Genomic DNA, 25,151 nt, shown 5'->3' on the forward strand with positions numbered 1-25,151 from the left:
TTTTTAAAAATCGTAAATGTCTGACCAAATTAGCAGCACTGATTTCTGTACCTGATTGCTTAGATTTTAGGAAACAAATATGTTAAAATCAAACTTGGAATGAAGTTACCTTGGTATGCTTATTGTGTGTTCTCCTGCTGGGCTGCTGGGCTTGGATGTTTTGTTTCTGAAGATAGATTAAAACTTTATTTTTGGAGATGGCGCCATGGCTCAACAAGTTAATCCACCTTCGAGTGCTGGCATCCCATATGGGCACCAGTTTATATCTCGGCTCCTCCACTTTCTATCCAGCTCCCTGCTTGTGGCCTGGGAGGGCAGCAGAGGAAGATTCAGGGCTTTGGGACCCTGCAACCCCATGGGAGACCAAGAAGAAGCACCTAGCTTCAGACTGGATCAGCTCCAGCTATTGCAGTCACTTGGGAAGTAAACCATCAGATGGAAGATCTTTCTGTTTTTCCTTTATAAATCTGCCTTTCCAAAAAAAAATTTTTTTTTCATTAGAAAGATACAGAGAGGAGGAAAGACTGAGAAATATCTTCTATCTGTTGGATGGGAAGCAGAGGCTGGGACATGAACCGGTGCCCATATGAGATCCCAGTGCCTGCAAGGCGAGGACTTTAGCCACTAGGCTACCATGCTGGGCCAATCTTTTTTCTTTTTTTAATAACTTTTATTTTCACTTTACTGAAAGGTAGATCCTCCATCTACTGCTTCAGTCCTTGAGGCATGCAGTGGCTAGGGCTGGGCCAACCCAAAGCTAGGAGGCTGGAACCTAATCTGAATCTTCCACAGGGGTGGCAGGGACCCAAGTATTCATGCCGTCACCTGCTGACTCCCAGGATAGAAAGATATGAGACTGGAATCAGGGACTCAGATATGGGATGCAGGTGTCCCAGGAGGCAAACACCTGTTCCTACAGATACACTTGACCTACACCGTCTCAGACAGTGCCTAAGATGCTACTGTAAAGGGCAAGCCCTCTGATAGCCACGCCCGCAGTGGTCTTTATAGTCAGCTGCTGGAAAGGGCGGGTCAGGTAGGGGCTGCAAGTGGAGCAGCTAGGACAACAGCTGTTGCCCATATGAGATCCTGGCCAATGCAAGGCAAGGATTTAGCCATTGAGTCATCGCGTCAGGTCATATGCCCTTATTTCTCAGAACTCCAAGGACTGCGGAGGCTACCGTGCATGTGCTGCCAGCTGGGCTTCCCTGTAAGGATTCTCCGTGGCTTCTAGGAGCGTGCCGTCTTCCCGTGTGCTCTTGGAGAGAAATCAAGCCTGTCCAGCTGTCCTGCCTTCTTTTTTTTTTTTTTTAAATAATTGTTTATTCATTTGAACAGAAGAGTGAGAAAAAGGGAGAGATGAGTCTTCCTTATGCTAGTCGTCCCCCACCGTCCAAGTGCCTGCAGTAGCCAGGGCTGGGCCAGGCAGAAGCCAGGTGCCAGCAGCTCTATCCAGGTCCCAAATGGTTCAGGAGCCCAAGTCCTTGGGCCATCCTCTGCTTCCCCAGGCACATCAGCAGGGAGCTAAGTGGGAAAGAAACTGAGTAACTAGAGTTTGTAGTGCAGCCCCTATATGGGATGCCAGAGAGGAGCTCACTGCTCACCCCTTTCGTCTCACCTTAGAATGGCACCATTTTCATCACGACAGCCCTACCCTCGTGACCTCAGGTGAACGTGCCAACCCTCTACAGGCTCCATCTCAACATCATCACATCAGGGGTCAGGGCTGCAACGTGTGAACGTGGAAGTTAGCATACATGTGGATATATATCGTGTGTACAATAGTTTCAGCGTTGGCATCATTGTGCAGTGAGTTAAGCTACAGCCTATGGCACTGACCTCCCAAATGGGTGCCAGTTTGAGTCCTGGCTGCTTCACTTGTATCCAGTGCCCTGCTAACACTCCTGGGAAAGCAGCAAGAAATAGCCTGAGTGACTGTATCCCTGCAAACCCTGTGGAAACTCCTGTGTTGAGCCTAGCCTGACCCTGGCTCTTGTGGCTCTTTGGGGAGTGCATGTGTCATAGACACATATCCAAGTGCACGTGGAGGAAATGGCAGTCCATCGGAGCCTGCAGAGGACACCAGGTACCACAACAGAGGCCCCTAAGGTGGAATATTTCAGCCAGTGGATTATGGAGAAATTTCATTGTGATTGGAATGGCGAGATCAGCAGCAATTCAGAACTGTTGAACTATGAAAACCACTTGAGCAGTGCCCTCGGAGCATGCCCCACATGGGGACCCTGGGATGGGTGGGAGATTGGGTGGGGCTTCTCCCTTTGTCTCCCTCCTTACCCCAGATACACACACAAAATGTGGAAGCAGTGGTCTTACCCGCTTTCCTGTAAACCTTGACCCTTTGTTCCCTAATCAACTATGTAAAGATTATCAAACAAATTTTTTAAAAAGAAAGAAAGGTTTGTAAATCAGTCAAGCAACCAATATGGCAGCATCACACATACTCCTGGTTCCTGTATTTGGAATGGGGTGAGGCAGAGAGACATTCATTTTCTGTTTTCCCAGTGGATCCTTCAGCTTCCCATATTGTAAATTAGTCCTGGCCTTGTTTTCTACCCTTGATATTAGGCAAAATGTCAAGAATCGATTGGCTGGCTTAGTTTTCTGTTCCCGAGGCAGTCTCATTACTTATTTAGCAATTCTATCCTTGCATTACCTTGATGTGGAAACAGGAGACTAATCCTTTGCCTTCGCGGACTCGGAATCTAGGTGTCAGTTTCTTATCGTCCACTAGGTGGAGCCAGGAGGCGCTCGTGTTTGCGAGTTACCTGGCACCTAGACTGTGGCAGGTTTCCTGAGTGGCTGACTGGCTCTTTTTTCCCTGCAATCTCTCTCTAAGCTTACAAGTCGAAGCCGCTGAACAAATTGAGGAAGATAGCGAATCTGGAATCAACAGGGTACATTTGCTTTCTATGCTCCCTCCTAGCGGCAGGAATGGTGAAGCTACCGCGAAAGATGCTTGCATCCCTTAGCAGAAGCTCTGAGAGTGCCACCTTGGCTTCAGTGCTACTTAGCATCTGCTTCTCCTTTTCATTTGTTTATTTATTTATTAATTGAAACGTAGAGAAGACAATACACAACACGCTTGTGTCTGACTAGGCTGCAGCTCCCACTGCTTTACATGAGGGCCGAGTGTGTGCTGGGCAGAATCAGGCTGGACTGCAACACCCATTGGTTCAAGTGGAAGACAGGTCTGGAAACAGAACCAACCCAGTAAATGCAACCACCAGCTGATTGGGGCGATGGACTGTGCCGGGCCCTGTATTTGCAAGTAGAAGAATCTGGTCTGGGATCACTTCAGACAAAGTTTCTTTGGGGATCTCCTCAATGGAACTGTCGGACTCAGAACCCTAACCACGAAGAGAAGTGCAGGTTTCATGGTCTGCCATGGAGTGCTATTGCCATAGCCGAGCCTCTTAAGAGGCTCAGACAGAGTAGTGGAGGGCACCACAACAGAGGACAGAACAAATCAATCAACTACCCCAGCCATGTGTTGGCAGTGAAAAACTGGGCGAACGGAGACTCTAAGGCAGACTATGTCAATCAGTGGATTCTTCAATGACCTCATCGTGCTTGGAGTGGCAAGACTGGTAGCAATTCATAACTGTTGAACTATCAAAACCACTTGAGCAAGACCCTTGGAGCATGACCCACACCGGGGACCTGGGATGGGTGGGATTACCTGATTCTCCTTTTATCTCCCCCCATTTATCCCAGATACAGAAAAAGAATGTGGAAATAATAGTTTCCTGTAGTCGTTGAACCTTTGCGCCCTAATTAACCATGTAAAGATTGACAAAAATAAAGAAAAAAAAGATTCCAGAAACAGGGTCGTAGCTGTGGTTTGTGGCTAAGAGCATGGAATGTTGTCAGTTGTGTACGTGAGCATGCGTTGACACTGAGCTTTTGCGAGAGAGAAGTCACGTCTTTCCCTAAGAGCCCAGCACCTGCTCCCTGTGTGTCTTGTCTTGGTCAGAGACACCTATGAAGTGCACGTGAGGCAGGAGGGCAGGGATGCCCAGGCACAGGACAGAGCCTCTTTCTAGTATGCCGATCTTTTTTTTTTTTTTTTTAAGATTTGTTTGTTTTTATTAGAAAGGCAGATTTACAGAAAAAAAGGAGATACAGGGAAAGAGAGAGATCTTCCATCCACTCCCCAAATGGCTGGAATGCATGTAGCTGAGCCAACCTGAGGCTAAGAGCCAGAAGGTTTTTGTGTGTGTGTGTGTGTCCCACATGGGTACAGGGGCCCTGGGCCATCCTCTGCTGCTGTACCAGGATAGATTGCAAATAAATCAGGATTCAAAGCAGCACCTATATGGGATGCCAGAAATTATGGGAGGAAGATAAGCTTATTGAGCCACTGCCCTAGTTCCTCTTCATGGGATCATTTTTAGAGAAAAAAAATACTTTAAATACTTTTTAAAAAATTGATTCTTGTGAAGCTTGTCCTATGCATAAATTCTAAAGATTGAAACTGAACTTCAAAGGAAGTATATTTTTGGATTTTTGTCATTATTGGTTGCGAACTATAAAAACAGATTTGAGGAACTGGCTTGTAGTGTAGCTAGTTAAAATGCTTCTTACAACACTGGCATCTCACAGAAGCATCAGTCTGACTCGCAGACACTCCATTTCCAGTCTAACTCTCAGCTCATGTGCCCGGGAAGGCAATGAAAGACACTCCAAGTACTGGGGTCCTGCCACCCAAGTCGGGCACTGGCCCTGACCTGGGGCTGTTGTGGTCCTAGGAGGAGAGAACCAATGGATAGGTCTTTTCTGTTTGTCGCTGATGTTCTGCCTCTCAATAAATACTTAAATCTTAAAATTTTTTTTATCTGAATGTGCAGCAAAAAGATACAGGGTGTGTACTGTAAAGTTATGACAGCATTTCCATTCGCTTCTGTCTTCCGCCTCCCTTTAACTGCATCACACTCTTAAATGACGTACAAGGACAGATCCACAGGTCATAGGAATTAAGATAGGGCCATGTCTGTAAGGATAATTCATTACTCAGCTGGCCAGGGTCACCCAGGACAAGGGTTAGGATGCAAACTAAGGATGGTCTCCCAATGAAACTGTTGAATTTATCTGGACAATAAGATGCTGGACTCTCCGCATGGTCCATACCCGCAATGAAGGAATCATGACTGGATATGATCTGTACTACTGTAACAATATGGAAGAATTCAATATGGGGGAGGGCTTGGAGAGGGGTTGTGGGAACCCCAGAGCCTATGAAACTGTGTCATAAAATGATATAAATTTTTTTTAAAAGGATGCAAATGGGGCAGGTGCCAAGGCATAGTAGGCTCAACCTCCACCTGTGATGTCAGCATCCCATATAGATGCTGGTTGGAGTCCTGCCTTCTCCAGTTCCGATTCAGCCTGCTGCTGATGTCCAGGAAAGCAGTGGAGGATGGCCCAAGTGCTTGGATCCCTGCACCCACATGGGAGACCCAGAAGAAGCTCTTCTGATTGCCTCAGTTCTGGCTATTGCAGCCATTTGAGGAATGAACCAGTGGATGGAAGATGTCTCTTTCTCTGTCTCTCTCTGTAATTCTACCTTTCAAAAAAATAAATCTTAAAACCAAAAAAAAGGCAACTTTCTTGGTCAAAAGTCCTCCTGGCAGCTGCTGGACTGGCAGAAGCGGGACTGGTCTTGTCCATCCAGCTCCCAACCCTCTGTTGTAAGGGAAGTCAGAACTCAGCTCTCTTCCTTGGCAACCACCCATCAGGCCCTCTGCCAGCCACCACAATGACAACCCAAATGGCACAAACACAGATTTTCCAGACCGAGTAGAGTTCCCAGAGATCAGGGCTAGTCTGTTTCCTGGAGTCACAGAGTGAGGATGGGAGGCAAAAGTGGCCTGTCACCCCTTACTTCCTTTGGCAAAAGCAACAAAGATCAATTTGGTTACCATTAAACTCACCAATTCACAGAAGGAGAACCACTCCCCTCCCCAAAAGCCATCAGTTCCCCACAATCCCAGTTTCTGAGACAAAACGGAACTGCCAACAGAAGTTTCCAGCAATTTCCAGGGAAGTCCTGAGTTGCGGCACCAATTTTGCGATAGGGATCCTGGTCTCCCCTAGATGTTGGCAGGAACTGGAGTACTTTGTGAGTAGGGCCCTGCTGTCCTTTCCACAGAGCTGATGTAGGTAGGGTCTGAGTGGGTGCCACGGCAAACGGGAAGTGCTCCCGATGGGGGCTGAGGAAGCTTGGGGCATCCCAGGGACAGAATGTGCTGGCTCAGTTCCTGAGTCATCCCCAAACTCCTCCCCACTTCCCTGTCACTAATCAGTTCCAGCTGCATGCTGTCCTGGCGGTCACTTTCCATATGGCTTCTAGGAACTCATGACTAAGGGAGGGGATGTGCGTGGTGCTCGCATGTGTGCGTGGGGAGGGGGTTGTCTTCTCAAAAACAGAGGTTTTCGGTATAACAGTTTGGAGAACTCAATCCCATTCAGCCAAAGAAAGCTCCTTTTATTTTGACTCTCAGGTTTCTAAGGAGAACATAGGCCATAGGCCAACAGCCCTCCACACACACATTTACACACACATGTATCACACCCCTCCACACACACATTTACACACACATGTATCACACCCCTCACCCCTCCACACATACTTGCCAACACCCCTTGACACACATGCCAACACACCCCCTACATACACACACACCATCACTCCCACATACACATACAACACACCCCTCCACACACATGCCAACACCCCTACACACATGCCATCACCCTCCACACACATGTCAACACCCCTCTACACACACACCAACTCACTCCTCCACATATACACGTTAACACATACACATGTCAACACATCCCCGCGCACAGACCCACACACACTTCCACACACATGCCAACACTCCCCCACACCAACATATCCCCTCCATACACACACGCCAACACACCCCTTCACACACACACACCAACAGAGCTCCTCCACACACATACTAGCAACCTCCCCTCCAAACACACCAACACCCACCCCCACACACACGCCAACATACTCCTCCACGCAATATGCCAACAACCCCCACACACTCCAATACACCCTCTAAACACGCCTCCACACACCAACACATCTCCACACACACATGCCAACACACCCCCTCCACACACATATACCAACACCCACCCACACACCCACATACACACCTCTCTCTGAATCAAAGACAGGACATGGGCCAGCCCTAACTTAGTTTCGACTGTAGTTTTTCTCCTTTCAGCTCTCACTTTCAGGTCCTGTTTATAGACTGGGATGTGCAGCCCTCCAATCTACCCCATCGCTCTTTCCTCAACCACTCCTCCCCCACAGACAAGCTGTGGGTAGTTGTCAGAGAGCAAGGATGATGGACTTAAGCTTAGTTTTTCCTTAGCAACCTCTACAGGGGGCCAGTACAGTGGTTCTGCAGGCTGATTCTTTGCCTGTAGTGCTGGCATCCAGTATGGGCACTGCTTTAACTCCTAGCTGCCCCACTTCCTATGCAGCTCTTTGCTTACAGCCAGGAAAGCAGAGGAAGATTATCTCAGGTTCTTGGATTCCTGCACCATGTTGGAGACCTAGAGAATGTTCCTGGCTCCTGGCTTCGTATTGCCTGAGCACTGGCTGTTTCAGCCATTTGGGGAATGAACCAGTGGATGGAAGAAGTCTTTATTTTTTTGTAACTCTGTTTTTCAAATAAAAATAAAATAAAATAAGAAAAAAAGAAAGGGGTCCGGCGTGATGGCCTAAAGGCTAAAGTCCTTTTCTTGAATGCCCAGGATCTCATTTGGGCATTGGTTCTAATCCCGGCAGCTCCACTTCCCATCCAGCTCCCTGCTTGTGGCCTGGGAAAGCAGTCGAAGATGGCCCAAAACCTTGGGACCCTGCACCCAAGTGGGAGACCTGGAGGAAGTTCCTGGCTCCTGGCTTTGGATCGGCACAGACTGGCAGCTGTGGCTGGTTGGGGAGTGAGTCATTGGACGGAAAATGTTCCTCTCTGTCTATCTGACTTTGCAATAAAAATAAACAAATCTTTTTTTAAGAAAAGACTTCTGTAAACATTTGCCCCTGGCCATAACCCAGTGTCTCCCAATCCTTAGAAGACAACTGCAGAACCCTACTATTCAGTTTGTGACTGTTTCAAACATTTTGATTAAAACTATTTCTGTACAAACTCTTTTGTTCCCTCTTCTATTCCCAATTTGTGAGAAAAAAGGTGGCACAGCTCTTAGGCCACTAGACAGGGATGGGGCTCCTGGCTCCTGGCTGCTGCCTGCCCCAAGCTTGGCTGGTGCAGGCACTTAGGGCAGTGAGCCTGTTGGTAGTGGGATCTCCACATCTACGTCTGTCATTCTGACTTTCAAATAATTTACTTTTTAAAAAAAATTTATTTAAAAGACTGAGTTATACAGAGGACAGAGAGAAAGAGTGAGAGAGAGTGGGTTTTCCATCTGGTAGTTCACTCCCCAAGTGGCTGCAACAACAGGAATTGAGCTGAAGCCATGAGCCGGGAGCTTCCTCTGGGTCTCACATGTGGGTACAGGGTCCCAAGGCTTTGGGCTGTCCTCTACTGCTTTCCCAGACTATAAGCAAGGAGCTGAATAGGAAGTGGAACATCCAGGTCATGAACCAGTGCCCATGTGGAATGCTGGTGCTGGTAGGTCCAGGATTATCCTGTTGAGCCATTGTGTTGACCCCAAACAAGTGAATCTTGAAGAGGAGGGAAAAAGCAGTAAAGAAGTAAGTTCTGTTTGGTGGACAAGCTGGCCATATGTCCTAACCCTTGACCCATGCATTGAGACATGATTAATCTAGAAGGAAGAAGAGCTAGGTAAGCCTGGTCTAGGGGCAGGCACTGATGCTGTGGGAAGAGCTGGTCCTTGCAGCTGTCCTTGCTCTGGGGGAATTTGTTTGGATATCTCCTGGGGACTCCTGAAGGCTGGAGGTCTTCTAGAGCCTCTAGGCTCTGCTGGGAGACCAGAAGCCACATGTTAGGGACTTAAAGATCTCAACACCTCCCTCCCCCGAGAATTTAAATGAGCTAAACTATTTAACAGTCACCTTTGCTATTTTATTCTGCCTCCTCCTGGCTCCCTGGCTTTTAGAATGTGATTGTATTCCCACAGGCCTGTGAGAGGCCAGAGTAAGTATCTGAGGGGTAGGAAAAAGGAGAAAAGAGATGAGAAAGCCCGTGCAGGGGGTTAGCAGGAGCTGGTCCCCAAATCTCATCATTTCCTGGGTGCATCAGCCTTGGAAAGGTCTCTGTCACTTCTCACTCCTGTACTCTGTCTTTTCCAGCCTGTCACGTCATTTGGGACTTAGTCACCCAACTGGCTAACAGCTAGTTGGGTTGGGGACGGGGAGCAGAATCACTGAGGGCAGCAATATGAGTCAGGAGGATCCCCCACCCTGATCTATGCTGACCAGGTCTCCTGACCTTGCAGCCTGGGGCTTGTGGGGAGGGCATAGGTCGGGATCCCACTGGGAACATGAGGTCAGTTTCCCCTATGCTTACTTCACCATGCATTTGAATCATATGTGGCATGACGCACGGATGATAGTAGCGCTTTCAGTGTGTCCAGTTTAAAGAACAAAGCTGTGGGAGTCAGTGGGGTCTGGAAGGAGCATGAATGGTGGGATCACCACAGGGATTTTGAATATGGGTCAGATCAGTTAGAAGCTCCACGTCCTTGGTTCTTCCTTTCTGGGTCTCCATTTTCTCTTACAAAACAAACAAACAAACAAAACAACAACAACAACAAAAAACCAGCAAGAAAGGCGCCGGCGCCATGGCGTACAGCATTTGCCTGTGGTGCCAGCATCTTGTATGGGTGTTGGTTTCTGTCCTGGCTCCTCCACTTCTGATTCAGCTCCTTGCTAATGCATCTGGCCCATGTGGGAGACTTGAGATGCTCCATGATCCAGGCTCCTGGCTTCAGATGAGCCCAGTTTTAGCCACTGCAGACATTTGGGGAGTTAACCAGCAGATGGAAGATCTCTGTCTTCCTTTCTCTATGTAAGTCTGACTTTCAAATAAAAATAAAATAAATCTTAAAAAATCAGAGAAATTCTTTACATCATGGTTGATTATGAGAAAAGAATAATATATAAAGCATCCAGTACATAATAGGTATTTTTAAGATGTTTTAATTTATTTTTCAGGAGGAGGGGGAGAGAGAGACAGAGAGAGAGAGGGATTAACACCCTGAAACGGTCACTGTGGTTGGGGCTGGGCCAGGTGGAAGCTGAGAGCCGGGCAGTTACTCCAGGTCTGGAGGGACCTGGCCACTGGAGCCCTACACAGTGCACATTAGCAGAAAGCTGGAATAAGAGGCAGAGCTGGATTCAGGCCCAGTCAATCTGAGGTGGAATATAGGTGTGCCCTGTGGAGTCTTCACTGCTGTGCCGAACGCCTGTCCCTATAGCAGGTGTTTTTTTCCTCTTACATTTCATTCAAGGCCCTCTCGAAATTCTGGGTCCCACCACTCTTCTAGCATTGTCATTAATTTATCAAATTCTTTCTTCTTTCTCTCTCTCTTTCTTTCTTTTTTTTTTCTTTCTTTCTTTCTTTCTTTCTTTCTTTCTTTCTTTCTTTCTTTCTTTCTTTCTTTCTTTCTTTCTCTCTCTCTCTCTCTCTTCTTCCTTTCTGTTTAATATTTATTTATTTTTGTTGGAAAGAGAGGTTTACAGAAAACAAGAGAGATTTTTATTCCTCTGATTCACTCCCCAAGTGGCCACAACAGGCCAGAGCTGAGCCAATCCAAAGCCTGGAGCTTCTTCCAGGTCTCCCACACGTGGGTGCAGGGTCCAAGGCTTTGGGCCATCCTCTACTGAATTCCCAGACCGCAGCAGGGAGCTGGAAGGGAAGTGGAACAGCTAGGATGTGAATTTGCACTCATATGGGATCCTAGCACATGTAAGCCAAGGATTTAGCCATGGAGCCATCGCACTGGGCTAGGCCTAGCTCCATCCTGACCCTACCCTTAAAACCCCTTCATGCCATCTGACTGCCAGGCTGCCTGCAGGGGTAGCTGCCCATAGTCCCGGGAACCTAAGGATGGCTCACTTTCTGCTTCTGACTTCCTGCTTTGCAGATGCCTGGGCATGCTTCTCCCTGTCTGGAAGTTCCCAGAAGACAGACACGCTATGAGATCTTTTTTGTGTCCTTGTTGAACGTGTCCTACACCCGCCACAAGTACCTTCTGAGTACCTTAACTCCTAGAAACGCGGAGTTCCTAAGGTAGATCTAAATGGACATCAAGAGCATTTAAACTCCTAACTCGTTCTTCATGTAAAAAAGTGGATTTAGGGCTCAGTGTAGGGCTTAGCAGCTAAAGTCCTCGCTTTGAACACACCAGGATCCCATATGGGCGCCGGTTCTAATCCCGGTGGCCCCACTTCTCATCCAGCTCCCTACTTGTGGGCTGGGAAGGCAGCCGAGGATGGCCCAAAGCCTTGGGACCCTCCACCTGCGTGGAAGACCCGGAAGAGCTCCTGGCTTCAGATCGGCACAGCACCAGCCGTTGTGGTCACTTGGGGAGTGAATCATCGGATGGAGGATATTTCTGTCTGTCTCTCCTCCTCTCTATATATATCTGACTTTGAAATAAAAATAAGTAAATCTTAAAAAAAAAAAAAAGTAGATTCTTCATCAAGTTATCTCTGCTGCCTCCCACATGAACACTTTACAAGAGAACTTCAAAAAGTTCATAGAACAAAGTTCCTATTGGAACAAGTAACTATATCAATAATCTCCAATCATTTTTTTTATTAGAAAGGCAGATGGAGGGACACAGACACACAGAAAGAACTCCCATCCTCTGGTTTACTGCCCAGATGCAGCCAGGGCTGGACCAGACTGTAACTAAAAGTCAGCAACTTTTCCAAGATGTATATAAACAGAAAGCTGCCTCAAGAAGAGAGCCAGGACTTGAACTCAAACACACAGGCATCCCAAGTGACATCCTAAGTGTCAGGTCAAATGCCTGTCCCACAAAATGTTTTGCATTTAGGGACTGCATTGTGGCACAGTGGGTTAAACCATGGCTTTTGATGCCAGTGTTCCATACCAGAGTGCCAGTTTGAGTCTTGGCTGCTGTTCTACTTCCAATCCAGCTCTCCGCTGATGTGCCTGGGCAGCAGAAAGTGGCCCAAACACCTGGAGCCCTGTCACCCTTGTGAGAGGCATGGGCGCAATTAAAGCTTCCTGCTTTTGACGCGGCCCAGTTGTTGCAGCCCTCCGGAGAGGGAATCTTGGGGTATATCTCTTTCCCTGTTTGTGTCTCTGTTCCAATCACTATGCCTTTCAAATAAATAAAATACATCTTTAAAAATGTTTTGTGCTGAGCTTGGTGTGATGACTCAATTAGCCAGTCCTACCCTTGAAAGCACTGGCTTTCCACATAGGTGCTTCTTTGTGTCCTGGCTGTCCCACTTCCCATCCAGTTCCCTGCTTGTGGCCTGGGAAAGCAGTAGAGGAAAGGCCAAAGCCTTGGCACCCCCTGCACCCACGAGGAAGACTCGGAAGAAGCTCCTGGCTCCTGGCTTCAGATTGCCTCAGCTCCGGCCATTATGGCCACTTGAGGAGTGAACCAGCGGACAGAAAATGTTTCTCTGTCTCTCTTCCTCTCTGTAAATCTGCCTTTCCAATAAAAATAAAAATGAGTCTTAGAAAGAAAAAAACATTTTGGGGCCAAGGGTAGTAGCCTAGCGGCTAAAGTTCTTGCCTTGCACGTGCCCGGGATCCCAGATAGTTGCCAGTTCTAATCCTGGCAGCTCCACTTCCAATCCAGCTCCCTGCTTGTGACCTGGGAAAGCAGTGGAGGACGACCCAAAGCTTTAAGACCCTGCACCCACGTGAGAGACCTGGAAGAGGCTCCGGGCTCCTGGCTTGGGATTGGCTCAGTTCCAGCCGTTTCTGCCACTTGGGGAATGAGTTATTAGATGGAAGATCTTCTCTGTTGCTCCTCCTCTCTGTGTATCTGGCTTTCAAATAAAAAGAAATAAATACTTTTAAAAAACATTTTGGAACAAAATATTTTACGTTTTTTAAAGAATTTATTTTGAAAAGGTTGGAGCTGGCCCACCAAAAGCCAGGAGCCCAGATCTCTCTGAGTCTCTCACATGGGTACAGGGACTCAAGGACTTAGGCAATCCTCTGCTGCCTTTCCAGGCCACCAGCAGGAATTAGCACTGGAGCCACCGGGACCCAAATCGGTGCTCATATAGGATGCTAGCGCCGAAGGTGGAAGCTTAACTTCCTATGCCACAGCACCTGCCTGTCCAATTTTCAAATTAAGCAAAGTAACAAGGGCACAAGGAAAGATACGCAAGTTGAAGGTTAGCAGAAAGGCTAGAATAGGATATTTTTTAGTTCATGAAAAGTAAAATTAAAAGAAGTGGTACTCCAAATGCTGTGTGAAAAGCCCATCACCATAAACTTTTTTGAATGACTGATTGGTTTGAAAGGCAGAGTTAGAGACAGAGAGAGAATGAACGTGGATCTTCCATTTGCTGATTTATTTCCTAAATGGCCTTAATGTCTATGGCTGGTTCGGGGAGAAGCCTGGAGGCTGAAATTCCTTCTGGATCTACCACATGGATGCAGGGGCCCCAGCACTTGGCCACCCTCTACCACTCTCCTCAGGTGCACTAGCAGAAAGCTGAGTCAAAAGTGGAATAGTTGGGGGGCCCCGGCGTGATGGTGTAGTGGTTAAGGGCCTCGCCTTGCACGCCCAGGATCCCATGTGGGCACTGGTTCTAATCCCAGTGGCCCTGCTTCCCATTCAGCTCCCTGCTTGTGGCCTGGGAAAGCAGTCGAGGACGACCCAGAGCATTGGGACCCTGTACCTGTGTGGGAGACCTGGAGGAGGAGCACCTAGCCCCTGGCTATGGATTGGCTCAGCTCTGGCCGTTGTTGTAGCCGTTTGGGGAGTGAACCATCGGACGGAAAATCTTCCTCTCTTTCTCTCCTCCTCTCTGTACATTTGCTTTTCCAGTAAGAATAAATCAATCTTTTTTTTTTTTTTTAAGTAGAACAGTCAAAACTCAAAGCAGCCCTTTCACATGGATGTTGCATTATAGGTGGTGGTTTAACCTGCCCCTCTTCAAGGTGTTTTAGAGAAATTTACAGTTTGTTATCATTCTCTGTGCTTGAGCTTTTTTGAAGTATGCTTGTATTTCTTCCTTTGCTAGAGAAGGCAGGTGGACTGTAATGCTGAAGGTAAGGGACTAGCTGGCCCAGGTCCTGGGGGTCCTGGAATATCCAGCTCCAGGACTTTACTAGGGTTTGTATCCTCAGGTTTTCCAGAGATTCTGCTTCTCATTCTGCCAGGATGGCCACCCCCGGGGCGGATGTCCCGTTCTTGTCATCAGCAGAGGACTCAGAGGAGGACAATGGGGGTTCTTCTTGGTTTCCGCTGTCCAGTAGGGCAGGGGTTAATGAATTGCAACACATCGGAGGGCTGAGTCACCTCCCCCCGCCACGCCCCCCCATTCCCCTCAGCTGCAGTTTCATAAAGAGGACCAGAGGCTGGCAGGGAAAAGACCTGGAGGTGAGGGTCCTACCGTCTAGCCCTGCTCCAGGATCCGCAGGCTCCTGGAAATCTTAGGTCCAAGGTCACGGCTAGCCTCTGGAGCTCCTGTCTGCTTGGATCATGAACTGGCAGAAGCTGTGGCTGAACTTCCTGTTCCCCATGACAATATCAGGCCAGGCCCTGACGCCTGCAGAAGAGGCAGCTCTGGTGAGTCCCTGGGGAAAGGGGGCCCCGGGCTAGGGCAGAGACAGGGATCACTGCCTCCTAGTCCTGTCCTAGCCTTCCTGCTGACCTTCAACCCCTGGTGCCCTGCACTGGAGTAGGCTCTGCCCCCAGCCATCTCCTCCTTCTCCACATTCCACCTGAGCTCTAAGATGCCCCTCCCTCTCCACCTCTCTCCTTTCCTTCTGATGGGCCTCTCCTCAGGTCCCTTAGAAGCTGACACTAAGGTTACCTCCCTTCTCACTCTGCTCACTTCCACTCACGTCATAGGAATACCTGTTTCAATATGAGTATCTACAGAAGCCTCTAGAAGGACCTCATGTCTTCAGGCCAGAAGATATCACGGAGGCTCTGAGGTGAGCGGTCATCAGCGCATGCGTTCAGAGCTGCGGTGGCAAGGCTGCCTTCCTTCATCTCATCCACCCCTCCCCAGGCCTACCTCTACCTGACCTCAATCCACGTCAAAGTACCCTTGCTAGGGTGGTGGGCTGAGATGATGCTGTGACACAACTGGTGGATCTTCCCAGGCTCTAAGTACTCCTTTGGAGCCTGCACCCCACCTTATGTGCAAAATGCTAACATTTCATTATGGTCCACATGAAGTATAATTTATCGGTAAAATTGGGAGTTGAGTCGTTGATCTGATGCACACTGAATTCAGCATTTGCTCATTCCTGTTTTGTAGTGTTCCTCAATATTTGGGTTGCAGCAAATTGTTTCTCTTCTTGCTCTTAGACACATCCAGATCCCTTGCAAATCCCCAGGACCTCAGATGGTCCAAGGGTGGATTACATTTGCCCAGGGAGCTGGATAGGTTGGGAGGTGGGTTCTTCCAAAAACGAAGGCTGAGAGAGGATGGGTCAACATAGGGACAATCTCCAGAGCACTGGGACAGGTGCTTCCCCAAAGCCAACAGCCAGAAGGTACGGCAGGGCAGAGAATACTGCACCTGGGGACAATGTCCCTCAAACAAGAGACACTGGGTGGTGGGGGGGTAATGCTGCAGGCTGGCTGTCATTTCTTTTTTCTTTTATTTATTTATTGGAAAGTCAGATATACAGAGAGGAGGAGAGACAGGGAGGAAGATCTTCGTCCAATGATTCACTCCCCAAGTGAGCGCAATGGCCGATGCTATGCCGATCTGAAGCCAGGATCCAGGAACTTCTTCTGGGTATCCCACATGGGTGCAGGGTCCCAAAGCTTTGGGCCATCCTCGACTGCTTTCCCAGGCCACAAGCAGGGAGCTGGATTGGAAGTGGAGCTGCCGGGATTAGAACCGGCGCCCATATGGATCCCAGGGCATTCAAGGCTAGGACTTTAGCCGCTAGGCCATGTCGCCGGGCCTTGGCTGTCATTTCTGAGGAACACTAGAGCAAGTTCCAGTTCTCAGGGCTGAGGCCTGGGGTGACCCATCCACTTTAGAGATTTTGTGAGACCTGGCCATTGTCTTGGGCAGCAGGTGGCCTGAGGGCTTTTCCCAGGTCCCACTCTGGCAGGATCCTCTGCTTCAGTAGGCTCTTCTCTCTCCCTCTCTTTCCAGAGCTTTTCAGCGAGCATCTGAGCTGCCAGTCTCAGGGCGGTTGGATGATGCCACAAGGGCCCGTATGAGGCAGCCTCGTTGTGGCCTAGCGGACCCCTTCAACCAGAAGTCCCTTAAGTACCTGCTTCTAGGTGAGAAGTGAGGTGGAGAAAGGGAGAGCAATGGGAGTGTGGTGTCACCCTGGAGTACAGGTAGCTTTGGGATATCCAGGGACAGTTTAATACTGACTGCGTTGGCATCTGTCTGTAGCGATTGTGAATGCCCAGGTCCAGGGAGCTCCAGCGATGTCAGAGGCATCTGTGCCTCTAATCTGTTTTCTGGTTCCTTACCCAGGCCGCTGGGGGAAGAAGCATTTGACCTTCCGCATCCTGAACCTGCCCTCCACCCTCCCATCCCATGTCACCCGGGCAGCCCTGTTGCAAGCCTTCCAGTACTGGAGTGACGTAACCCCTCTGACCTTCCAGGAGGTGAAGACTGGCTGGGCTGACATCCGTCTTTCCTTCCATGGCCGCCAGAGCCTGTATTGCTCCAACACTTTTGATGGGCCCGGTAGGCACCAGTTTTCAGTGTCTACTTCCTAGACTGCTAAGACTTCCTGGATCTTCTTGGGTCCAGATGTCTGGAACCTTAGTTCTCCCGGCTTCTCTAGGTCCACTTGCAACCTACAGGCTCTAACCATCCTCTGACATTCCCTAAGGGAGTAATCGTTTATGTAGCTGGGGCCTCATCAGGTCTTTTCTTTGACATGTGTGCCTTGACCTCAGAGAGGAGAGAGAGTACGGGGCATACCTGAGAGAACTAGGAGAAGACAGGGGAATCTGAAAGGAAGAAAGGCTACTCAAGAGACAGGAAATACAGCTGGGAGAATTCTACAGGACTACAGAAGAGTCTGATCCAATCTGGGGTGCCTGACCTCCTTCCTGTCCATTTTGTCTTTGTCCAGGGCGAGTCCTGGCCCATGCTGACATCCCGGAGTTGGGCAGCGTGCACTTTGATGAAGATGAGCTCTGGACTGAAGGCACCTACCGAGGGGTGAACCTGCGCATCATTGCAGCTCATGAGCTGGGCCATGCCTTGGGGCTCGGACACTCCCGATACACCAAGGCTCTCATGGCTCCTATCTATGCTGGCTACCACCCCTACTTCAAGCTGCACCCGGATGATGTGGCCGGGATCCAGGCTCTATATGGTCAGTCCTCCTCCACAGTGAGTTTGAGAGTCAGTCTGACCAGCATTTCTCCAGGCTTGAAGAGACAGATCTAGCTTCAGGGGTCGGGGGATGGAATGGTGTAATTTATGTCTGTTTCCCCAGCCCAGCCTTTTCCACTTTTAGGAAGTGCTTCTCTTTGACTCTTCCATGTCTTATCTTCCCTCCAGGTTACTTGCCCTCTCACTGTTCTTGGGGCTAGGGAATGCACATTATAGTAATCCTCCTTCCCCTTTTCTGGGGCTTCTCAAAGTACACTGTGTCTCCTGCTGATCTCACTGTGATGTCACCTACCACCAAGGCAAACCCAGGGAGTCCATTTGTCCCAATATCTGGGTCCTCTGGGCAAGTGGAGAGGTCAGGTGCTATGAGTTCCCTCCCTGTACCGCATTATGTCTTGTAGGCAAGAAGATCCCAGAGACCAGAGATGAGGAAGAAGAGTTGGAGCTGTCCACTGTATCCCCAGTGCCCACAGAGCCCAGTCCCATGCCAGACCCCTGCAATGGTGAACTGGATGCTGTGATGCTAGGTGAGGTCTTCCTCCCCACCCACAGATCCCCAGGGCAGGCAGTAGGGGACAGCCTGCTGACCCTCCAGCCTGGACAAATGGGAATGATATGGGACTTCAGCATGAGCAATGGTGGTTAGACCCTAGGCGGAAGTTGTGGCACAGAGTCAGACTGAAGGCAGGCCAGATGGGCACTGAGGGAGGCTGCCACCAGGCAGGAGTCACCAAAACATCTGGAAATGCAGCCAGATGTTTTGGGAACATTAATGGGAATTTGTATTCAAGAGGCTGTGGGCTTGGTTGGAGGGCAAACTGGAAGCCACTTGGAGTAGAGCAGGAGGGCTTGGAGGAGGAGGAGCCATCCTCAGGGAATCTAGATGAATGTACTTGAGCTAAAGTGCTGAGCATAACGAGAGGCTGGGTACTGGATATGCCTCCTGGGCCTTCAATTTTTTCCCTGAATTATTACCATTTAGTGATTCATCTTGAAAGAAACAGTCCATGGAAGGAGGGTGACTGATCTGTTGATCTGCGACATCCATGTCTCTATTTTTTGTTAAAGATTTTTAAAATTTTTATTGGAAAGGTATATTTACAGAGAGGAGAGACAAAGATCTTCCATCTGTCGGTTCATTCCCCAAGTAGTTGCAATGGCCAGCACAGAGCCTTTTCGAAGCCAGGAACCAGGAACTTGTTCTGGGTCTCTTCAGGGGTACAGGGTCCCAAGGTTTTGGGCCATCATCTATTGCTTTCCCAGGCCATAAAGAGGGAAATGGAGCAACTGGGACATGAACTGGCACCCATTTGGGATCCCGGTACTTGCAACGGCAGGATTAGCCAATGGAGCCATTGTGCCAGGCCTCACAAGTCTCTATCTGACCCCTGGCTCCTTGCTATATTGCTACAACTTTGCTCTCAGGGCCTGGTGGAAAGACTTACGCCTTCAAAGGGGACTATGTGTGGACTGTGACCAACTCAGGGCGGGGACCCCTATTCCGCATCTCTGCCCTGTGGGAGGGGCTTCCTGGAAACCTGGATGCTGCCGTCTACTCCCCACGAACACGGAGGATCTACTTCTTCAAGGGTAAGGGGGCTGACAAGAGCGTCTCCCTAAGAAGGCCTCCCCACCAAGGAAAGGGAGGAGGAGACCTGTTGGAAACAGCGGAATGCAAGGGGCCTAGCTGCCACCCCGAGACACAGGGGATTTGTTCTGTCCTCACTGTCCATAGGAGACAAAGTGTGGCTCTACATCAATTTCAAGATGGTTCCTGGCTTCCCCAAGAAGTTGAATCACATAGCACCGAACCTGGATGCGGCTTTCTACTGGCCTTTCAACAAAAAGGTGTTCCTCTTGAAGGTATAAAGTTCAAAGCCAGTGTGAATTCCTTCTGAGGAGGGTATAGGGCTTTCTACTGAGAGGCACGGCCTTGCTCAGTGGAAGGGAAATCTTCAGCAGCCGGGGGTAGAGTGGTGTGGGAGTCTGGAGGGCCTTCCTCATCCTCCTCTTCTCCCTTCCTACCCTCTACCAGGGCTCAGGGTACTGGCAGTGGGATGAGCTGGCTCCAGTGGACTTCAGCCGTTATCCCAAACCCATCTCAAGCTTGTTTACGGGAGTGCCAGCCCAGCCCTCAGCTGCTGTGAGTAGGAATGATGGCCGAGTCTACTTCTTCAAGGGCAAAAAATATTGGCGTCTCAATCAACAGCTTCGGGTGGAGAAAGGCTACCCCAGAAGCCTTGCCCACGACTGGATGCACTGTCGCCCCCAGACCCCGGATGCTACCCTCTCAAGTGGAGTTACCACTGGTTCAGTCATGAAGAGAACCTTGGCTACTACTCTTTCAGCCACAGACCCCACCTTGAACGCTGACACAGTCTTGGGCTTGACTCCTTCAGCCACAGACTCGCCCATTCTTGCCTTATCTCCCAATGTCATTGACCCAGACAGCTAAGGTCTGCTCACTGAGCAATGTAGGCACTGCACCAGGTGTGGAAACCATGGACCCTTGGCCCGGTTCCACTGCTAGCCACAACTCTTCCATGCTCTCTCTCCCCATTACTTTGACTTGGCTCCCTGAGCTCTGTCTATTCCCTCCCCATAATAGAGAGTGCTTCTGGCTGTGTCTTCTACTCTCTGGAGGCCGATGGTGGAGGGGCGTGTCAGCCAGGCCTGTAACTGACAAGTGGGAACAGCTGGGAAGACTGGATGTTTGTTTCCCCTTCTGCACAGTGTGAGAAAGAACATGGCCTATAAAATGAGCAAAGGCTTTGGAATCCTTGAGAATTCCATTTGCTTGCTTATGATTTTGGGCAAGCTAATTAACCTTGGTGAACCTTGGAGTTCCCAATCCTGCAGAGTGGTTGCATGAAATGAAATACTGTGTATGAAGGCCCTGGCAGAGGGCTGGGCATATTGATGTTTAATAAAGACAGACTCCGAGATGGGTGAGTGAGGATTGCCCAGCTTTTCCTTTTGCTGTCTGGTGTGTGGCTCTGACAGTAGGCTAGGGGACTTCCACTAAATCCGTAAAGGACAGATCTGTCCATGTGGCTCTTTGCTTTGGGGTACACAGAGAGAAGAGAGCAGTGACAGCAGGGGCCAGACTCCCCAGTTCAGTATTTAATGCCATTTTATTCAATGCTCTCAAGGTCTTCCTCCCTCCCCTTACAGCCTTGCTGCCCTTATAGTCTTCCTTCATGCTGTCTAGGGATTTGGGAAATGGACCTTAGGCGAGAGAGGCAGTTAGGATGGGCCAGTGACTGTAACCAAGTTCTGGTTAAGTATTAGTATCATCCACTGTGAGGTGGAGAAGGCACTTGTCTGCCATGCAGACCCTGAAGACCAGGTTTCCCTGGGGAACAAGGGCCAGTCTGGCATGTGAGCTCATGTTCTCTCCTTGGGACAGGAAGGAGCAGGTGGATGCTGAGGCAGGCCTGGCTCTGTGCTCTTCCCTAGTTGGGAAGGAGAGAAAGGGAGGCACCACAGAGGGTAGTGCTCCCAACTGAGGTAGGAGGAGGGGCTCAAACCTATGGGGGTGCAGGGTGAAAGGCTAACAAGAAAGCCAACAGCCTCCTCATGGGAGGCCTAGAGGTTAGGGGGTCCTGGAACTCCACTGTGTCCTTCTTCCCACCAAAAAGCTTTCAAATGGCTGAGGAAGTCCCCAGATTTTCTGTAATTCCTATACGAAACCAAACCTCTTGTTTTACCACTGCAAGGCACGGTGAAATAGGTATTTAAAGAGGCAAAGGTCCTCCTTGGTTTGGAGAGAATTTAGGGGCACGAGGGCCTCTCTGTTACTGGTCATATTTCCATTGCTTAGCATTCCTTTCCTCCTTGCAATATTCCTACGCATCCCAGAAATATATCCTTTCAGAGCTGGTGGGTTAGAGCATCGATGCCAGTCCCTCTTCCAAGAGCTGGGGAAGTTTGTGTGTGGGATCTGTGTGCTCAGGTGCTGCCCACCTAGGGTTCCCGGGCCCTTTCTAGGGGTAGGGACAGGAGTAGAGGCTGAAGGTCAGGGCTGGGTGGAGTCACAGGGTGTTGTGAGAGGCACAGTGGATCCACAGTCAGAATCCAGGTCCAGGGTGGGGTGAGGGGCCGTGGCCTGGGTGCCTGGTCCCACCTGGCGGTCTCGAAGACTCTGCAGATAACTCTGGAGGGACACAGAGCAGAGAAAGAGGAAGGAAGAGGTTGGGTGAGAATGGCCCTTCCACCTTAATCACCCCCATGTGTCTGGTGCCCAACCCTCTCCCGCTGCCTTTCCTCCCACTTACCGGAGCCAGACTGTCCGCAGGGCTCCGGGCATTAGGGGAGAGTTGGCGCCGACAGCTGCCCTCACAGGGCCCCACAACAGAGGGGGTGCGATGCCACTTGGCCTCTTGCTGGTGGATCCGAAGGAGCTGGAGCCGCCTTTGCTGGTGGCTCCCCACCACTGCTTGGGAGGGGCGACGCAGACTCAAGGATGCCTCTTTGGGCCATCAGTCCCACCCACCCCCGGGGCACATGCACACTTAGATAAACCCACTCGGCCTTCCTTTTATGTTTTTTCAAACCTCTTCTTTCCCCGCAACATTGGTCTATAAGAAATTCTTGGGAATTCTATTCTTTCCTCCTGCTTTTTTCCCCAACATTCACTTCTCCTTCCGTGAGGGTCCCAAGTAACTCCTCCTTGCTTGCCCCTGACAATTTCTCTTTTCATTTCCTGGATCCTCCAATGTCAACCCAACTTTCAATGTCCTGCTTGGTTGCCCTGGCTCCCCTACTCACCCCTTGGGGTATTTCTCTCCTTCCCCTCCTTAGGTTGGGAACTGAGGGATATATATAGGCATAGGTTGGCTGCTTCTGTACCTACCACAGCACTAACTCAAACTCACCGTTGGCGTGGCCTCCATGTTCTTTGGCCATGAGCTTCCACTGGGCCAGGGCCCCAAGGGTCCCCAAGGCTGGCCAGGTCCCCAGTAAGACCCAGCTATACCAGCAGAGAGGAGGCAAGGACGGAAGTGCCTGCAGGCGTTGGCCCAGCCGAGTGCCCAGTGCTAATCCTTCCAGTAGATAGTCAGCACAGGCTACCAGCAACGCAGCACCCAGCAGGGCTGTGCCCAGAACTGTGAATGGACGCGGCCACTGAAGCGTGAGCAGGGCTCCCAGGAGTGCCAGCCCTATCAGCCCCCCGGCTGGCACCCAGGCTGAAGGTGGCTGGTAGATGGGTTCAGTGCCCAGTACAGTCCCCGCACCCAAGGTCACACCCAGCAGGATACCAGTCAGGAAGAGCCCGACGCTGCGAACCAGCATGGTGACCAGGCCACAGAGGAGTCCGATGCCTAGTGCGATGCCCGCGCTCACCTCCAGGCTCAATTGTGTCTGCAGCACCTGCTCCTTGTGGCACAGCAGGAAGATTACCAGAGATCCCGATAGCAGGCCCGAGAGAAACATTACTGCCTTGAAGCAGCGGTAGCCTGGGAAGGGAGGTGGGAGGCATTGAGAGGCAGCAAGGAAGAGGTGCTTCTGGGGTGAGCTGATGGACAGGAAGGGAAAGCCTTGGCTAGCCTGAGAAGCAGAAGGGAGCACGGTGTGCTAAGGACCTCAAGGCAAGGGGCAGAAAAGGCCAGCCTCAGGGAGGGTGCGGGGAGCTGCTGATCTCAACTGTAAGGGGAAGAGAGGGAAAACCGGGAGATAAGATGGATCCGCCAAGAGTAAGCATGGAAACAAGGTCTGGTCTCCCAGGGATGACAGCCAGGAAGAAGCCAGCATGAGCTGATTCAGGTCTGTGTGTGTGTGTGTTTATTTTGAGACGGGTGAAGAAAGTCTTAGCATGAAAGATAAATTGAAATGGAATTAGGAGGAGGAGAAGGGCAAGTGAGACACTCCAGGTCTGAGTTTGAGAGCATGAACACGAGTGATGGTCAAGGGCAGCATGGGCCACCCTGAAGGGTGGCATCCACAGGTAGAGGAGGCCAAGTGACAGTTGAGAAAGTTGGGAGAAGAAAGTTGGTATCATCGTTGGGAGTGACAATTGTGGACAGTTGCCCCCGCCCCAGAACCTTGGCCTTGCCCTCACCAAAGCAGCAGTAGATGATTCCAAAACAGCAGCAAAGGGCACACATGAGTGCAGGTGCCAGTTCAGGATTGTTGTAGGGCTCCAGAACACATCTGGGATCCGGAGGCTCTGGGAGTTGTTGATTGAAGGCCCTGGAGTCAGAGGTCAGAGCCAGGGGCAACGAGACTTCCTCCATGGCCAGAGTAGGAGGTCCAGGGTGGCTCCTCTTATCCATCCATGAATGTCTTGAGGGTGCTGGGAAACCTGCAAGTGACCAGCAAGCAGGAGCTCAGAGCGTCAACACACCTCTACTTCTGAAGAATGTCCAGTTTCTTCTGGGTGGGGTAAAAAATCCACAGCAGCAAGTGGCAGGGAGTGGGATGTCTCCCTACCAATCCTCTAAAAAAAGGTGGGAGGGGAGACTGAGCAAAACGTGAGATGAAAAGCTCTTTAGGGCTTGTGGGTTCTAGGATGAGCGTGGAAGAGGAAGTCCCAGGTCTGTGAAGGGAGGCGTGCAGGGGCACTAAATGGGTTGGATGTTAAACTCCCAGCAACATGTTGCAGCTTAAAGGGAAGCTTGTCCCATCTGTAGCTGGGACTCAGTTACTTCCTCACTGGATTGGCAAGGGTGGGGTTAATAGAGAGGGGAAAGAGGAACAAGAGGAGAGAATGAGTCATGGTAGGGTCTTCCAATGACTGCCAACTCAGGGGAAATAAAGGGGACAGGAAGTGGGGGGACATCAAAGGAGTTTGGGACATGGCGTTAAATAGCCACAATCATCCACTCTTAGTTTCACATTGCCATGGGGTTGTGTCCCAGCAAGAATGTCTAGCCAGGGTCCAGAGTCCCAGGGCTCCCCTACAGATTCCTCCACAGACGACACACCTGGCAGCCGTCACTCCTTTCTGCAGGACACTGGGGGTGGGTTTTCCAACCCCTTCCTTCCCCTAAGGATGTCAAAGGCTGCTAGCAGGATTTGAATTCAGGTCCTGAAGTGGTGAACAGCAGGGAGGGGCTCGCATCAGGGGCCCATGGGGTGTGGGCCGCACTGATGTAGGTGCTTGCCTTTAACTGTCTTTTTTTGGACCTACAGGAGCGTTAACAAGTTGAGGGGTTGGCCTGGGAAAGCTTGGGGACCCTAAGCAAGGGGGAGGCTGGGGAGTGAGGTTGGGGCATTAACTACTCACCACCCTGCCACGGGCTGAGGAGTGGGGTGGAAGTGCTTTCCTAGGCTCCCAGCTGCATGCCTGCCCTGAAGTCCCACGCACTGGAACGGCTGTTGGATGTGGATATCCCCAGGGCCACTCTGTGAGTGGCCTCTAAACTCTCGCAAGTCGTAGCCCAAGCCCAGTGAGCTAAATCCAACTAGATTAGGAGGTGGAGGAAGGAGAGGGGGGTGTGCATGTGTGTGTGTGTGGGGGGGTGACATCACGGGGCAGGCCCCTCCAACTCTTTCCTTTGTGTCTGGGGGAACGCGGACTGCCGTTTGCTCCAGTTTAGAAATAGAGACCCCCTCTCTCAACTGTATCGTGAAAGGGTTTTGGGGGGCAACGCAAGAGGTTGGGAAGAAAGGTCACTGA

The 25,151-nt window shown here is 50.3% G+C and overlaps 2 protein-coding genes across 3 annotated transcripts; one reads left to right on the forward strand and one right to left on the reverse strand.

The window, feature by feature from the left end:
* The first annotated feature begins 14,524 nt into the window (after positions 1-14,524).
* MMP19 (matrix metallopeptidase 19) lies at positions 14,525-20,307 on the forward strand. The gene is made up of 9 exons (XM_040984034.1): positions 14,525-14,766; positions 15,052-15,137; positions 16,322-16,452; positions 16,655-16,870; positions 17,265-17,510; positions 17,932-18,057; positions 18,956-19,120; positions 19,266-19,393; positions 19,566-20,307. The coding sequence occupies exons 1-9, from the start codon at positions 14,680-14,682 to the stop codon at positions 19,983-19,985; spliced, it is 1,605 nt and encodes a 534-aa protein (XP_040839968.1). The 5' UTR covers positions 14,525-14,679; the 3' UTR covers positions 19,986-20,307.
* Positions 20,308-20,596: 289 nt separating this feature from the next.
* Positions 20,597-24,976, reverse strand: LOC121159046 (transmembrane protein 198-like). 2 transcript variants are annotated; one of them, XM_040984044.1, is made up of 5 exons: positions 24,759-24,976; positions 23,592-23,834; positions 22,408-22,989; positions 21,808-21,965; positions 20,597-21,686 (listed from the first exon to the last, which is right to left on the reverse strand). In XM_040984044.1, the coding sequence occupies exons 2-5, from the start codon at positions 23,803-23,805 to the stop codon at positions 21,549-21,551; spliced, it is 1,092 nt and encodes a 363-aa protein (XP_040839978.1). In that variant the 5' UTR covers positions 23,806-23,834; positions 24,759-24,976; the 3' UTR covers positions 20,597-21,548. The 2 variants fall into 2 exon arrangements, with proteins under 2 accessions (XP_040839978.1, XP_040839989.1); XM_040984055.1 differs by lacking the exon at positions 24,759-24,976 and having other exon boundaries at positions 23,592-24,004.
* Between the last annotated feature and the right edge of the window lie 175 nt (positions 24,977-25,151).

This window comes from Ochotona curzoniae, unplaced genomic scaffold, assembly GCF_017591425.1.
Source record: "Ochotona curzoniae isolate NIBS_2020 unplaced genomic scaffold, NIBS_Ocur_1.0 contig_1014, whole genome shotgun sequence".
NCBI classification, from domain to species: domain Eukaryota; kingdom Metazoa; phylum Chordata; class Mammalia; order Lagomorpha; family Ochotonidae; genus Ochotona; species Ochotona curzoniae.